Here is a 13,860-nt window from a genome sequence, read left to right on the forward strand (position 1 = left end):
TTGTTTTACTGTGACAATTTAGTTCTTAGGTTTCCCTTCCCCCACACGCACATGCCATTTATAATTTAAAATCTTCCTTTTAAGACTTGCTGTTGTAAAAAAAAAAAAAAAAGAGAGAGAGGCTTTTTGTACCAGAGACTACCCGTGGGATGTTTCTCGTAGGTCTTTTTACTTGTAGAAAACAAGGTTTTTGTGCTTAATTAGCTCCCAGAGTTGAAATGATGGAGAGCCCCCTAACCTGGACAATAGGGCATCCTGGTTATTAATATGAAGCCAATAGCTAGGCTTTTATTCTCACGATAGCAGTTAATCACTTACTAGTAAGAGGAAGAGAGCATTCAGTATATTTGGAGGCTGTTTAATCATCAACTCTGGGAATGGCAAATATTACTCTGAGTTTCTGAGAACATACTCCCCTACTGCTTGCCAAGACTTTGTCACCAAATGTATTATTTTAATTAATTTGTTTTTTCCTTCACATGTTACTGTCATTTCTATCACAAGCTATGTATCAAACTGCAAGTGACCAAGTCATTTGTGAAGTTACTGCTAATGTTATACATAAAAGACATCTCTGGTTGAGTTGAGGAACCTATTCTGTATTACTGGCAGGCAAGCGCAAGACAAACATAGGTTTCCAAGGTATCGGCACTGTGTGGATCTGTTTCGTGGTGTAATTTCATCAGTTGAACAGATGAAGAATGCTAATTAGTTTGTTTATACATTTGTGATTTAATGAGACTAAACACTTAACTGATCTTGAAGTAAGTACAACTTGTTTCCTGTTGCCGTTTTTAGTTTAATTAAAAACAGTGTTAGGCATGTTTTCTGGAAGTTACAGGACTGTGCAATATGGGAGAATCTCAAGGAAGGAGGGCTGGTGAGCTGTAGCCTGTTGCAGTGAGACTAAATGGGAAGATGAGAATAAAAATACTGGGTTCTGGGATAAGAGTTGAAATTCATTATTAATGAGAAGATTAAGCTATTGGAAGATTCTATCATAAACTATATTATATCAAACTCCTAAATCCAGTACTATAGTTCTAATATGTACTAGAATAACATTTTAGGAAGTAGTTCTTTACCTTCATTAAATTCAATCTATAATCAGAATCCTAGTTTTTATCACTTTCTCTTTTATCTAAATACCCTCAAAAAATTCTAACTGTTCTTCCTTTAATTTTTTTCTTCTTCTAAGTGCTGTAGTTATATTTTGATATAACTGAAATAATAGCATTCAGTTAATATAGCTCTTCTTCCTGAAAATTAATACAAAATAATAGTATTATACTTTTTATAAACCAATACTTATTTAATACTACCTATTATAATCTATTTTTTTTTACTTACATGCTGTGCAAAACTGGATATTCATAGGCCATTATATTTTGGGGGTGGTTAGTTAGAGGAGATGGGGAAGTAACTTGCCTTATACTCAAAATGATATTTGGATTAAAATGCTTCAGTTAACTTACTCAGCTTTCTATAATCAGAGGTTAGAAAACTACAGCCTGAGGGTCAAGTCTACGGCCTGATCTTGCAAACAAAGTTTTATTGAAACACATTTATGTTGATTCCTTTCATGCAGCAATGGCAGAACTGAGTCATTGATAGGGAGCTCTAAAGCTGAAGATGGCTGCTTTCTGACCCCTTTAGGGAAAGGTCTGCTGCCTGCTGATCAAAACTGTACATGAGAACAGCAGTTAGTAAATAGTAGTAGAGTTATACTGAGGTTCAGTAAAGCCTGAGAAATAAATATTTGTAGAATTAAGTCTTAGAGAAATGCTGTTGAAAGCTTTAAGTTTTTTGGCCTTTCAGAATCCAAGTTACCATTCCAAACCTGCAGAGATAGACAGCTCCCTCTTCTAGTCTGGCAGAATGTGTTTTCTGCTCAAGTATGTATAGGATCTTCCTTGTACCTTCTTGAAGATTCAAAAATTACATGTTGGTCACAGATTTGGGGTATGACTTTAAGTAATAGAGAGTAGCGGCAGCTTCTTCTGGACATCAGCATCCTAATCTGCACTCATACTTAATATCCCATGACCTCAAAGGCTGTCAGATGTTGAATTTGGATTTGTTATTTGTATCAGTTCAGAAAGTCAATTGTCCATTGCTCTAAATGTATTAGATAACCTATGTGTGACAATTTACAAACCATTGTTTATACATATTAAGAGCTTTTAGGCAGAGGAAAGAAAAAAATTAAGTGAACGCTAGTTCTAAAGACCGAAATTTAAAGCTCTACCCTGGATGATTCAAATTACCACCAATGAGTAGGAGAATTATGTTCTTGTTTGTTTTTAATATAAAATTCTAAGCCATATCTTTAAGTAAACTAATACTCATTTTTATAAATGAAGTCAGATTATTCAGAAATTAGTATAACTTTGCAATATGAGTTTGGGTTAATGGAAAATGCATGGACTGTGGAGTGAGACGGACCTGCATTTGAACTCTAGCTCTATCACTCTCTAGCTAGCATTTCAAGTGAAAGTAAATAACCTAAACTTTCGAGCTCTGGCTCATTAGAAGTAATGACACCTGTGTCATATGGTTGCTGTGATGATTCAATGATTCCTATGAGACTTAAATGTAAGAACAGAGTTCCCAGGCACATGGTAGGGGTAAGTGAATATAGGTTATTTTCACTCTCTTGTGTCTGATTTTCGAAGAATGGAAATAGTCAGTGAACCTAGTTAGTCAAGATCATTAGCATTGTTGATAAGTTGAACTCACAACCAGACAGTGTTTCATACCTGAAAACATATAATCAGTGTTTCAGTTTGAAAACATGTACTTAGCCATCAAACATATAAATATTTGGGGGTGTAATTGGGAGACATTGGCTTATGCTCTTCTGATTTATTAGAAATGATAGCATAATGAGAATGTAGGGGTATTAGCCCTAATAAAACATACATTTCAACTTAGTTTCTGTCTTAAAACCATAGTGTTGCACCCATGTGAAATCAAAGTAGAACAAATGGGTTATAAAAATGGACATCAGTAGTTTGTGCTAATAAGGACACTTCAGAGAAGTTTATATTCCATTTGAAAAATATTCAAATGTTTAAAACAAGTATTTTACTAGTATACTAAAATGCACACATATTAGAGATCTTTACCTAATGTTCTATCCATTTTGTAATTGACATTTCCACCAGAATTTTTTTTTTACTGCAAAATGCAATATGACTCCATGGTTTTTGCTTTTGCACACATGTCTTTTTCTGTTTTCGTAAGTGTTTCAAGTCACTCTCTTTCTGTTCTGACTTTCTACTGTCCATAGACACCCCAGTCACCAGTGTCCTTGATCTGATTGTGGCTTCTATTTGTCATCCCACATAAGAAGACTAGCTCACCAGAACAAGGTCCACAGCAGGGAGAGGCCACCAACATCATGTTCTGTACGAAGCTGAAGGATCTCAAGATCACAGGGGAGTGTCCTTTCTCCTTACTGGCACCGGGGCAGGTTCCTAAAGAGCCAGCAGAAGAGGGAGCAGGAAGCTCAGAGAGCTGCAAAGCCACTCCACCCATCTGTCAGGACTTTCCTGAGAAGAATGCACAAGAAAGTCTTCCTAAAAGAAAGACCAGTAGGAGCCGAGTCTATCTTCACACTTTGGCTGAGAGCATTTGCAAACTGATTTTCCCAGAGGTGAGTGCTTGCCCTTTCAGGTTTTACTGATACGTTGAAAACTGTAAAAAAAAAAATGTTTTTCTAAGGAAAATATAAACACTTGCTTTCTCACTTTCAAGACTATGATAAATGTAGCGTATTTCCTGGAAACACAAAAACATTCTTTTAAAGCAATCATATTCTTAAATTGTGTTTATCTTAAAATGTTTAACATCCTGAATTCTCTTTGAAAGGATCATGCACTCTGGCAAGCTTTATAGCTTTGAGCAGCTGCTTTGACCCTAAGCATCAGCTTTTTTTATCTGTAAAATGGAAACAATAAAAGTCTCTATGTTCTAGAGTTTTAATGATCATGAAGTGAAGTGAGCCATACCTCTTGCCATACCACAGATGCCTACTAGTTATTACCTACTATTTTAAAATTAAGTTCCCTGAAGAATAACTGGCTTTCTGCCATATTCTCTTCTTCCAACTCCAAAGAGCATCACGTATCACCTGACAATTTGTTGAGGTGGGACGATCTCCCCTTGTCCTGCTGGTTCTGAGTCTGAAATCTCTGCTCAAGCCAGTAGAAGCTTGACCTGCTCTTTTGAGTCAAAGTCATGGGCCTGTGATCACCAATATCTGTGTTGTTAGTTTAGACACTTCTAGAAATAGCTTTGTGAGCTGTGTAGCCTAATGCCATTTTGAGAAATGGAACACCTTCTTAGGTCAAATACCTTCGGAATAGAAAGGACATATAGAGTGCTCCTCTCCCCCTGCAGGGCTAAAGAGAACGGCAGCTGAATGTGTTCAGGATGTCTTCCTCCCTCTATCAATGTTCTATTTTATAGAAATTCACTTAACCAATGAGATTGGACATTGATATAATTAGACTCCAGTTATCATAATCCACGGGTAATTTTTAACTGATTCAACACCAAAGCACTAAAGAACCACAGACTTGCTGACTTTTAGGACTCAAAGGAACTTCAGAGGTAATTTTGTTTCCCTTCCAAGGACTAGGGGAGTTAAGTAACTTGACCAAACTCACATAGTTTTTGAAGGGTAGAACAATTACTGCTGTCAAACAATATGGGCTCAAGTGACTGAGAAAGAAGAGATTTGAATAGATGCTTGAAACATGGATAAATTAGAATTAGCAGAAAGTTGAGGGAACTTATTTCAAATATAATATTATCACAAGAGTACTTTGGTTAGTAACCTTTGAAATAGAACTATTTAATTATTCTCACCCTATGCTAGCCACTAGACAGCCAGTGTCTGGGGTGAGGGATGTAGCCCGTGGCAGGGAGTTGGTTGGCATCACAGTCTGGGAAGTGTTTGGGCCACTCATTTCCAAGGACAGAGTGCTGTGCCCACAGAGGAACAGATGGTGATGACGGAGAAGCCAGAAAGCCTCCGTACTGCTCCTAAGTCTTGTCATTATTGTGTTGGCTTAATCGCTTTGTTTGATAGATTTTGAGATCCTAAAGTAGAAGCCATACACATGTTAAAACATTCCAAATACCAAGATAAATATTTTACTTTTTCCTTTGTTCTTGTTTAGATTAATCTGTGTTGTTTGTGAACTCATAAGAATAATCCTTGAGAGTTGACTATACTGTCATGTAGCAGATGGTGAAGGCAAGGTTATAAGAATTCTAACGGGCACTGCTTCTTGGCCTTTTGACTAAGATCAATGAAGAATTCTAAGAGACAGAAGGGGTATAGTTGGCATCGTTGACTAGAACTCTCTGACAACTAATGCCATTTTACTTATGACAGAAAATGTCCTCATGTTGGATACATTTAGACTGTGTAATAATAATCTAGATCATTTCATCAACTGTGCAAACATCTGCATATCCTCAATTAAATAGCACTTTTTAAATTTTTTAAGTAGACATTTAATTCTTATTATACTGTTTAGTTTCAGTTCTGTCAATAATTCAAAGAAAGACATTCAAAAGCCATTTGACAGCATCATATTTTTTTATTTTACATAATCAGATTTGACTTCCCAAGTCATGTTTTTATGGGGGACAAATATTAAAATTTATTATCCTTGGGAAATTTAAAGTAGGAAATGTTATTCTAAATTAGTGGAATAGTAGGGCTTAGAAAGACCTTATTGATCACCTAGTTCAAATTTTTCACTTCTGTTTGAAGAAATCAAGGCACAGAAAGTTAGGGCACTTGCTTTCAGTAAAAGAGATAACTGGAGAGATGGAAAGGTCTATGTATCTCATTCATAATTTATTGCTCTTTCTATTATAATATTGTCTGCTCATTTTTCATGACTGTTGCACCCCCAAAATTCTGTATGCTCTTCAGGCGTAGTGTGTTTACAAGCTTGCAGTGTAGTATTAGACACAGTTGTAAAACATTAGAACCCACTTAATCAATTGAATCAATTGAATCAAATATGCTTATATAGATGATATTACCCTGAATCAAAAATCTCATGAGACTAAGTAGATATAAGGAGAATCATAAAGTTTCTAAATGTGTTTCAATACCTTGGGTTGCAAGAAGAAAACAGAAACAGAATTATAATCTATCTTTATGCATTAAAATATCTTTGGTTTAGAAAATCATTAAAAACTATAGAAAAGTTGAAAATCATAGTTAAACCATACCAAAGAAATTTTCTCCAGTCAGTCTTCACAACAATAATACATCAAATGACAGTTAGACCAGAAGTATTAACATACAGTGTATTTGTAAGGGATGTACTTGTTTTAACAATGAATACATATCTATCCTTTATCAAATCAAAAATAATTGTTAAGTAAAGAGGAACAAACTTGAGAGCAACGCTTGATTTACTTTTGGGGACAGGCACTCCCTCTGTGAATCAGAAATTCCATGGTCCACAATACCTCAGGGCCTAAGGGTTGTGGACATAAGCAGAGCCCATTTTCCCAAAACTCAAAATAGAGGCTTTCCCAAGTAAAAGGGAGTTTGAGTGCTGGACAAGTCAAAATCTGCAAAAGACTACTGCATATTTGTATACATTGGATTATAAGGAATTAATTTTGAAGGAAATATTAGAGGTAGTCCTAAAATACCATACTAAACTAAAAATCAATGTATAGAATCGTTAGGATGTGTAGTATCTGACTAACCTGCCTAGAGTCTTGTAGCAGCTGATTGTATGTCACAAGGCCCTGCGGTTGGCTGTGTGTGACAGGTCTCACTTAAAGTTGAGTCCTGCCTATGACACTGTGGACTTGTGTCATCCAGCATCTATGACCAGGATATAGTACAGGAGCTACAGCACCAAGGCAGGAAACTACGCACCAGCAACCTTTACAAATAAACATTCTGCCAAAAAAAACCTTGTGGGTTGGGTTTCTTTGAACTTATAATAGTTCTCCAGAGAAGAAATGGTGTATTATGAACATAACTACAAAAGTCTGTTAACTCGTAATATCACTAGAGTGTGCTACTAAAGCTTTGCTAGGACTTGAGCACCTTTGTCTTTAGCGAATGAAGTTTTGATTCAAATGGAAAGTCAGGAACACGTGTGTTTAACCAAGCCCAGCAATGGAAAGAGGGACCATTTCTCTTCCCTCATGGAACGACAGCGTTTACATTACATGGAAAGGACTAGAAAAAGAAGTTCCCAGTGAGAGTGGGAAGGAAATGAAAGGCCAAGAAAGATCTTGACTGGAATGGGTAGAAGGTGTGACAGTCTAATGAGTTATGACGGTTTAATGTCTCCAGTAGCATTTGGGAGGAAGAATAAAAACATTATTTTTTATTTCATTTTTTTCAATGACAGTTTACATTCAACATTATTTTGCACTAACCTGAGGTGTTCAGCATAATAAGGAAAAGAAACCATTGGTGGCAGAGTTGGATGGCTTTTCTTTTTTCATTGTCCAGCTTCTGGTCAGAGCAACAATTCATATATAAGCAATTATAATTCAAATTATTTAAATTGGACACAATCTAAATTTATTTGTAAGCAAACTGAAAGAATAACACCTCTGTACTTGGTTCTGTTGCTTCACTGATATAATTGTATAGATTAAGCCTTCATGACTTTGAGTCACTGCTGGGGGAATGTCATTCATTCATTCATTCATTCATTCCATCAATATGTATTGAGCATCTCCAATGGTCATATACTATCCTAGGTGCTGGACATACAGTGGTGAACAAAATGGGTATTCCCTGCTCTTTTGGAGATTCTACTCTAGTGGAGGAGAAAAGAATAATAATTCTTTTTATTCTTTTTATTCTAAATCTAGTGGAGGAGAAAGAATAAAGGGCAGGCAGCAAATGCATGGAACAAAAGTGAGAGCACATGCACAAAAGCAATGACCTTCATTTTATTGGTGAGCCCTTTGCCCATCTGTAAATATTTTACAGAAAGAAAGAACTCACAGCAACCCATGCTTTCATGAGTTTTAATCCACCTGAGTGTGCTGGTGTTAGGAATGTGAGAGTAACTTTCAACAAAGTAAAAGACCCTCGAGGAATTGAAGTTTTCCAAGCATCCTGGCTAATCTACCTCATTTAGAGTCTTCTGTGTAATGTCTCTCCTTCCTTGATATAAAAGACCACAGAGAAACAAGCCCATGTTTTCCCTTCTGAACATGTTCCCCACCTGCCAGGCATCCTACCCTCTGCCATTATATAGGTCCCCAGGGCCTTGCTTCGAATGCTCCCCTGGGATAATTTGCCTGCCGGCCCTTCTTTCATCCGGAGGCAGCCGTATCCTCCCTCTCCTTATCAGAGCAGTCCAAGAAGTTGTTCTACATTGTAAATTTGTTTTCTTTTATTTTTTCAGCCCTCATATTTTTTTTTCAATAAAGTTCGAATTTCTTTCCTAAGCTCTATAATACACATTAAAATGGAAAGTCCTTTTTGTAACTTATTAACTTAATTTCTTAAAACAGAAGCGTGGCCAGTTTTGCTGAACTCTACTCCCTGCCTCACTTGACCAGTGGAAACTCGGAGAGCTATAAATAGTTCTTAAGGAGAAAGGAATTTCCCAACTTGGAGCATAGCCAGAAAATTCTTCACTTTTCTCTGAGTAAACTACAGAAAGAATCAGCAGTTATATATTCCCATGCAGATACATAGAATTTTTATGTGAAATGCAAAAGAATTGGCAGCACTGCTTACCAATGGTCTCCTTCTCCGTATTAACTAGGGCAACAAGCAGCTAAGCAAGATTAATAGATAGTCAACAAATATTTAAAATATGGAGGTTTATATGCAATATCCTGCAGTATAGGAAAATTCATGAAATCCATAAAAGAATAAAACTGTAAGAGTTTGGTGAAGATTATTCATTCAAAGAAAAGAAATTGGTACAAAACAGGGAAAATCCAAGATTTATTTCAAATCAATGATCGGGCCACCTTGGTGACAGTTCAGTTTTAAGGGATACATAAACAAGGGGAGAAGACAGAGATAGTACCAGAGTTTTCTAGACCAGGAGATGTAAATGATACATGAAACATAAATTTGCATTTGGAGTTAAGGGCAGAGAGTCACTGGCGTGTCTGGTATAGAATCTGTGAGTGGAACAGGGACTGGCTTGGCTTGAGCCATGCTGACATTGAGGTATTGGCAATACATCAAAGGGGGTCTCTTGAACCTCAGGAAATGATGTGCAGGATTCCTTCATGGAAGACCTGACATTACCAAACTGGAGTTTTCTATTTGGATTCCAACTCACCTGACTTGTTCTGTAGCTGTCAGTGAGATAACCCACCAAGGGCAAAGCCTGTGGTCTGCAGCCCGCATCCAGTCTCAAACAGTGTGAGCCCGTTGTCTCTTCTCAAGTTTGAAAAACCCATGGAAAATCAGTCCCACTTTCCAAAGTGGAAATTAGCAACACTTCTCAGTATCATAATAACATGTCTGCTTCTACACAAGAAACTTTCAAGATGAATGTTTAAAATATATATCTTCAAGTATATCATTATTTAAGAGAATGTTTACAACTTTTCTTTTCAATTTTCAGTTTGAGCGTCTGAAACTTGCACTTCAGAGAACACTGGCAAAACACAAAATGAAAGAAATCAGGTAAATTGAACCACTTTAGTTGTATGAACTTCTTATTACCCTCACCGATACCACCATTTATAACCAACACTTGCTGAAAGTATTAACATATTTCAAATGCCCACTCTGGACTAGGTATTTTAGCTGCCACTAATCTGGAAGTAAGTGCATTTACTTTTCACATTTTATGTATCACTAAGCTCAAGTTTATGTAAGATGTTTAGAACTGGATAGGAGTTTAGGAAAAGGCAGACCTGAGTTTCCAGCTTGGGTGTTTCAGAGCCTGTGATTTTAACCAAATGGCCGTATTCTGCTGCTTTTAACAAGCTCTCACAGGCATCTTTCTTACTAAGAGGAAATTTCTAAAATGCTTGACAGGTAAGGCCTGGATACCAGAAACTCAGGGCACACTCCTGGCCTGGAGAATCCTGCTAAAAGGTTGCAGCAAGCTCCAAGGTGCCCTCTACCCGACTTCTGTCCTCCCCCCGAGGTTAGACTTCCAGGTGCTATGTCAGGAGGAGATGAAATGGAAGAGGATGGGCAGCGGGAGGGGGTGGGGGGTGACTCGGGGGGCTTGGGGCAGCAGTTATTAATCCTTAGGGAAGTATTTCAGTACCTTTGCATACAGTTTGGTTATACTGCTGTGCACTGAGCGAATACTAGTTCTATTTACACTTTTTTTCTTATACCGAGTCTTTGAAATTTTCATTAAGCTGGCTTTTTGCAGAGGCTGATTTTTTTAATAAATCTGATTTCTATTATCAGATTTTCAAATACCTCTTGGCAGAGTTGCTGCTAGTAGATAACTTGATTTGGCCTTGTTTTTGATTCCCTGCAATCCCAAGGATTATTTAATCTGCAAGTGGTAGAACAAAGACTTGAGTTCAAATTAACAGAATTGAACAATGGAAGTTTTGCAAACCAGTACCATTGTCAGAAATATTTTATAAATTCGTTCATCTCCCTGCTATTCATGAGTGAATAATCTGTTTTGTGGATTATCTGCATGTAATTTTCCCAGCTGACTAACTGGTCCCAGGCTGCAGGCAGCAGGCTGCCAAGAAGGGGTCACAGACAGACGGGTCCAGGAGGAGAGAGTGTGAATCCCCCTGTCTGACAGGAGCTTTGTTTGCATGAGCGATATGCAAAGCATTGCAGAACACCTCTGACCTTCCTTCTCAGTCAAGCCGATAAGATAGCCCTAAGTCAGTGTAGCTGCGCTACTGTGTCCGCCTGCTGAAATCCTTGGCAGCCACTTTACACAAAATTTATTCTCAGGGCTTTGTGTTCTGCAACGTTCTTAAAGCTGGATGAATACAGACGTTCCATTAGGATGTGTTCCCAGCAGTGAATCTCTTTTAAAAATCTAAAAACTCAAAAAAATATTTTATTTGGAAATCTTGAAAAATTTTTAACCATTTCCCTGGCTTTTACAGAGCTGATCATACTTTTAAATCGTCCTAGTGGTAATTATTCAGTTGTTGAAATAAGATGAGGGCCCTTTTTTTTCTCATCAGAGTGCCTGTTGATATTCCAAATGGCTCTTCTCTTCTTTGCCTTCTTAAATTCTTGGATATGCTCTTTGTTCCTGGGTTCTTCCTCATCTTTTTGGCAGAGAAACTGCCATTTCTACTGTTCTTATTTTGCCAACTGCAACACACCTCACTTCTTTTTGCAAACTGCCTGTTATCTATATAACTTGAAAAGAAAAACAACATGTTAAATAATACATTGTCCCTAAATGGAAGACTGGAATTCCCTTCTCACCACCATCTATTCTTTAAGTGAATGAGTTTAAATAGAACTATTCTGGTATCTCCCTGGGTTGGTTGCAAGTAGAGCTTTTGTTTTGTTTCTTTTTCGAAGACCTTTTGTTCTTATCACCATGTGTATGAACTCATGGCTGGGGTGTGTGTGTGTGTGTGTGTGTGTGTGTGTGTGTGTGTGTGTGTGTGTGCACATTTGCAGGTGCATATACAAGCTGACACCTCCTTTCTTGAAGATAAAGATGGGGAACTTATGTTGAATTGCACTGTGCGCTATTTAACTCACTGCACTCATACATCATGCCATGGGTGCTGGGAATTGGCAGAATTATAATTCTCTGAGAGAGTTGTTCTCATTCCTTTGAAAAAATAGAAGTTACTTAAATGACAAAAAGAAGAAGTAAATCTAAAGACCGATTAATATAAAATAACATATATCAAGGGGTTCAGTGATGAAAGAGTAGGCTTTGGGTGGTGAGCACGCAATAGAATATAAAGATGTTGTGCAACATTATGGAGAAGTACTATATGTCAGGGTGTTTGGGGGTCTCTAAAGTCAGACTACATAATACCATTTAGTGCTCCTCAACCCATTTAAATGAGAAAATATTTCTGCCTGGTATTTTAAATAATTATAAGCAATATACTTTTATGTGATAGAGTGGTGGAATGAGCAATTTTCCTTCTTGAAAATATTTCCTTTTGATGCTGCTCTATATGTATCATGCTCCTTGAAACCTATTAAAATTATAATTTATGCCTGTTTGTAAACTTGGCTTGTGTAATGGCAAACTGCACCACAAACAGAACTTGGGTGTCCTTTACTATGCTTCCATAGTTTGGCAAATTTGCCCATCATTGGTCATCACTATCAGGAATCATCAACAAAAGGTTCAGTAGACATAAATCAGCAGGTTGTCTAGCTGCAGTTACCAGAACCTTCTATCAATCAGAATGTATGCCATTATATTATCAACTTCTATGCTATAGAAACTAGTGTAGTGATTGAATAAAGAAGAGATTTCTTTAGTTGCTCAATTTTATACAAGATCAAGGATAAAATTTAATGTAAAGATGTCTGAGAATTAAATATAAAGGATTTACAGTGTATTTGCTTTAGGAAAAAATAAGGGTACTTAAAAGTGAAATTCATCAGTTGGTAGGTTTTTCTTCTTGATCTGGTTTTCAGAAAAACTCTGTGGAGCTTTATCATCATCTCCTTGGGGGCCATTTCATATTCCTGATTCCCTGCTAGTGTAGACTTCTATAGCATTAGTCTAAGTAGAGTTCAGATAAAAAGTAAGTATTTCATAAAAAATGATGGAACATTTTTTATGGGACATTCTGTATCAGTTATATTTAGGGGTTTTCTAACATCACTTTGGGTTGTACATATCATTGCTCCTTCCCTGTAAACTTGATAGTCAAGACTTGCCTCTATAGAAAATGTAATTTAAACTATTATTTGTCATAATTTTCCTGTTATAATATGAAGTTTTAGCATTCATTTGTCAGTTTATAATTGAAGATATTGAAATAATTTCAGAAAATCTGTGGAAAGAGAAGACTTTGAAAAAATAATTGCAGACCAAGCACTTACAGCAGGTAATGGAATTGTTTAAGTATATGTGATTAGGAAATAATTATAATTTTAGAACTAATATTTTACCAGTAAACTAATATTTTCTATTAGTAAAAAATATTTACTTGTAGAACTAATATTTTCTCCTAAAATATTTATTTGTGTTCGCTGGTGAGTTCCAGTGTGAAGTATTCAATGTTATATATTGTGTTAGCATAAAGAATAAGTCTTTTCAATACTGTATGTTTTTATTTGACCTAAAACATTTCCTCTTCTTTCAATGTTTATTTGGTGAGAATTAGATAAGACTGCATGGAAATCAGACTCATACAAATTTACAGCTTTGGTCTTGAAGTTAACTAAGTGTTCCTGGTTAGTGCATGAAAAATACTACTCAGCAAAGTAAACTAAAAAAAAAAAAAATTAAGGTTCAAAACAATCATGGGAAAGGGGATTAATGGTGTTTTCATGTTAATAATTAGTTTAAAGAAACAAGTTGATGAGTAAATTTGTTTTACTGTCCTTTTCACAGTTTGGGCACATAGCACAACAAGTTAAATTATTCTAAAAGTATAAGATATTAAGACTGTAATAATAGTAATGGTGATGATGCCTATTTATATTTAACGCATCTTAGAAGCCAGGTACTATCCTAAACATCTTCCTTATATATTACAAGAGTGTTATGAAAAGGGCAGTATTGTTTTTCCTCAGTTCCAGATTAAATAAAAAAAAATAGATGGTACACTGAGTTTAAAGAATAAAGGAGGTGAAGGAGAAGTTGTAGAAAGAAATATATTCCAAACACATATTCACTAGAGTAACATTAACCAACAAGAATGCTATTATACTCAGAAAAAAAT

General features: G+C 36.3%; 1 protein-coding gene across 1 annotated transcript in view; it reads left to right on the forward strand.

Moving 5' to 3' along the window:
- Positions 1 to 13,860, forward strand: part of GUCY1A1 (guanylate cyclase 1 soluble subunit alpha 1) — a 49,746-nt gene that overhangs the window by 20,299 nt on the left and 15,587 nt on the right. The window contains exons 2-4 of the mRNA XM_054575942.1: positions 3,293 to 3,658; positions 9,609 to 9,670; positions 12,962 to 13,020. Of these exons, the coding sequence (XP_054431917.1) occupies positions 3,404 to 3,658; positions 9,609 to 9,670; positions 12,962 to 13,020 (376 nt within the window). The 5' untranslated portion in view covers positions 3,293 to 3,403. The remainder of the gene's footprint in view (positions 1 to 3,292; positions 3,659 to 9,608; positions 9,671 to 12,961; positions 13,021 to 13,860) is intronic.

Source organism: Pteronotus mesoamericanus, unplaced genomic scaffold, assembly GCF_021234165.1.
Source record: "Pteronotus mesoamericanus isolate MK-2021 breed Mesoamerican mustached bat unplaced genomic scaffold, CSHL_Meso_final contig_32, whole genome shotgun sequence".
Taxonomy (NCBI): Eukaryota; Metazoa; Chordata; class Mammalia; order Chiroptera; family Mormoopidae; genus Pteronotus; species Pteronotus mesoamericanus.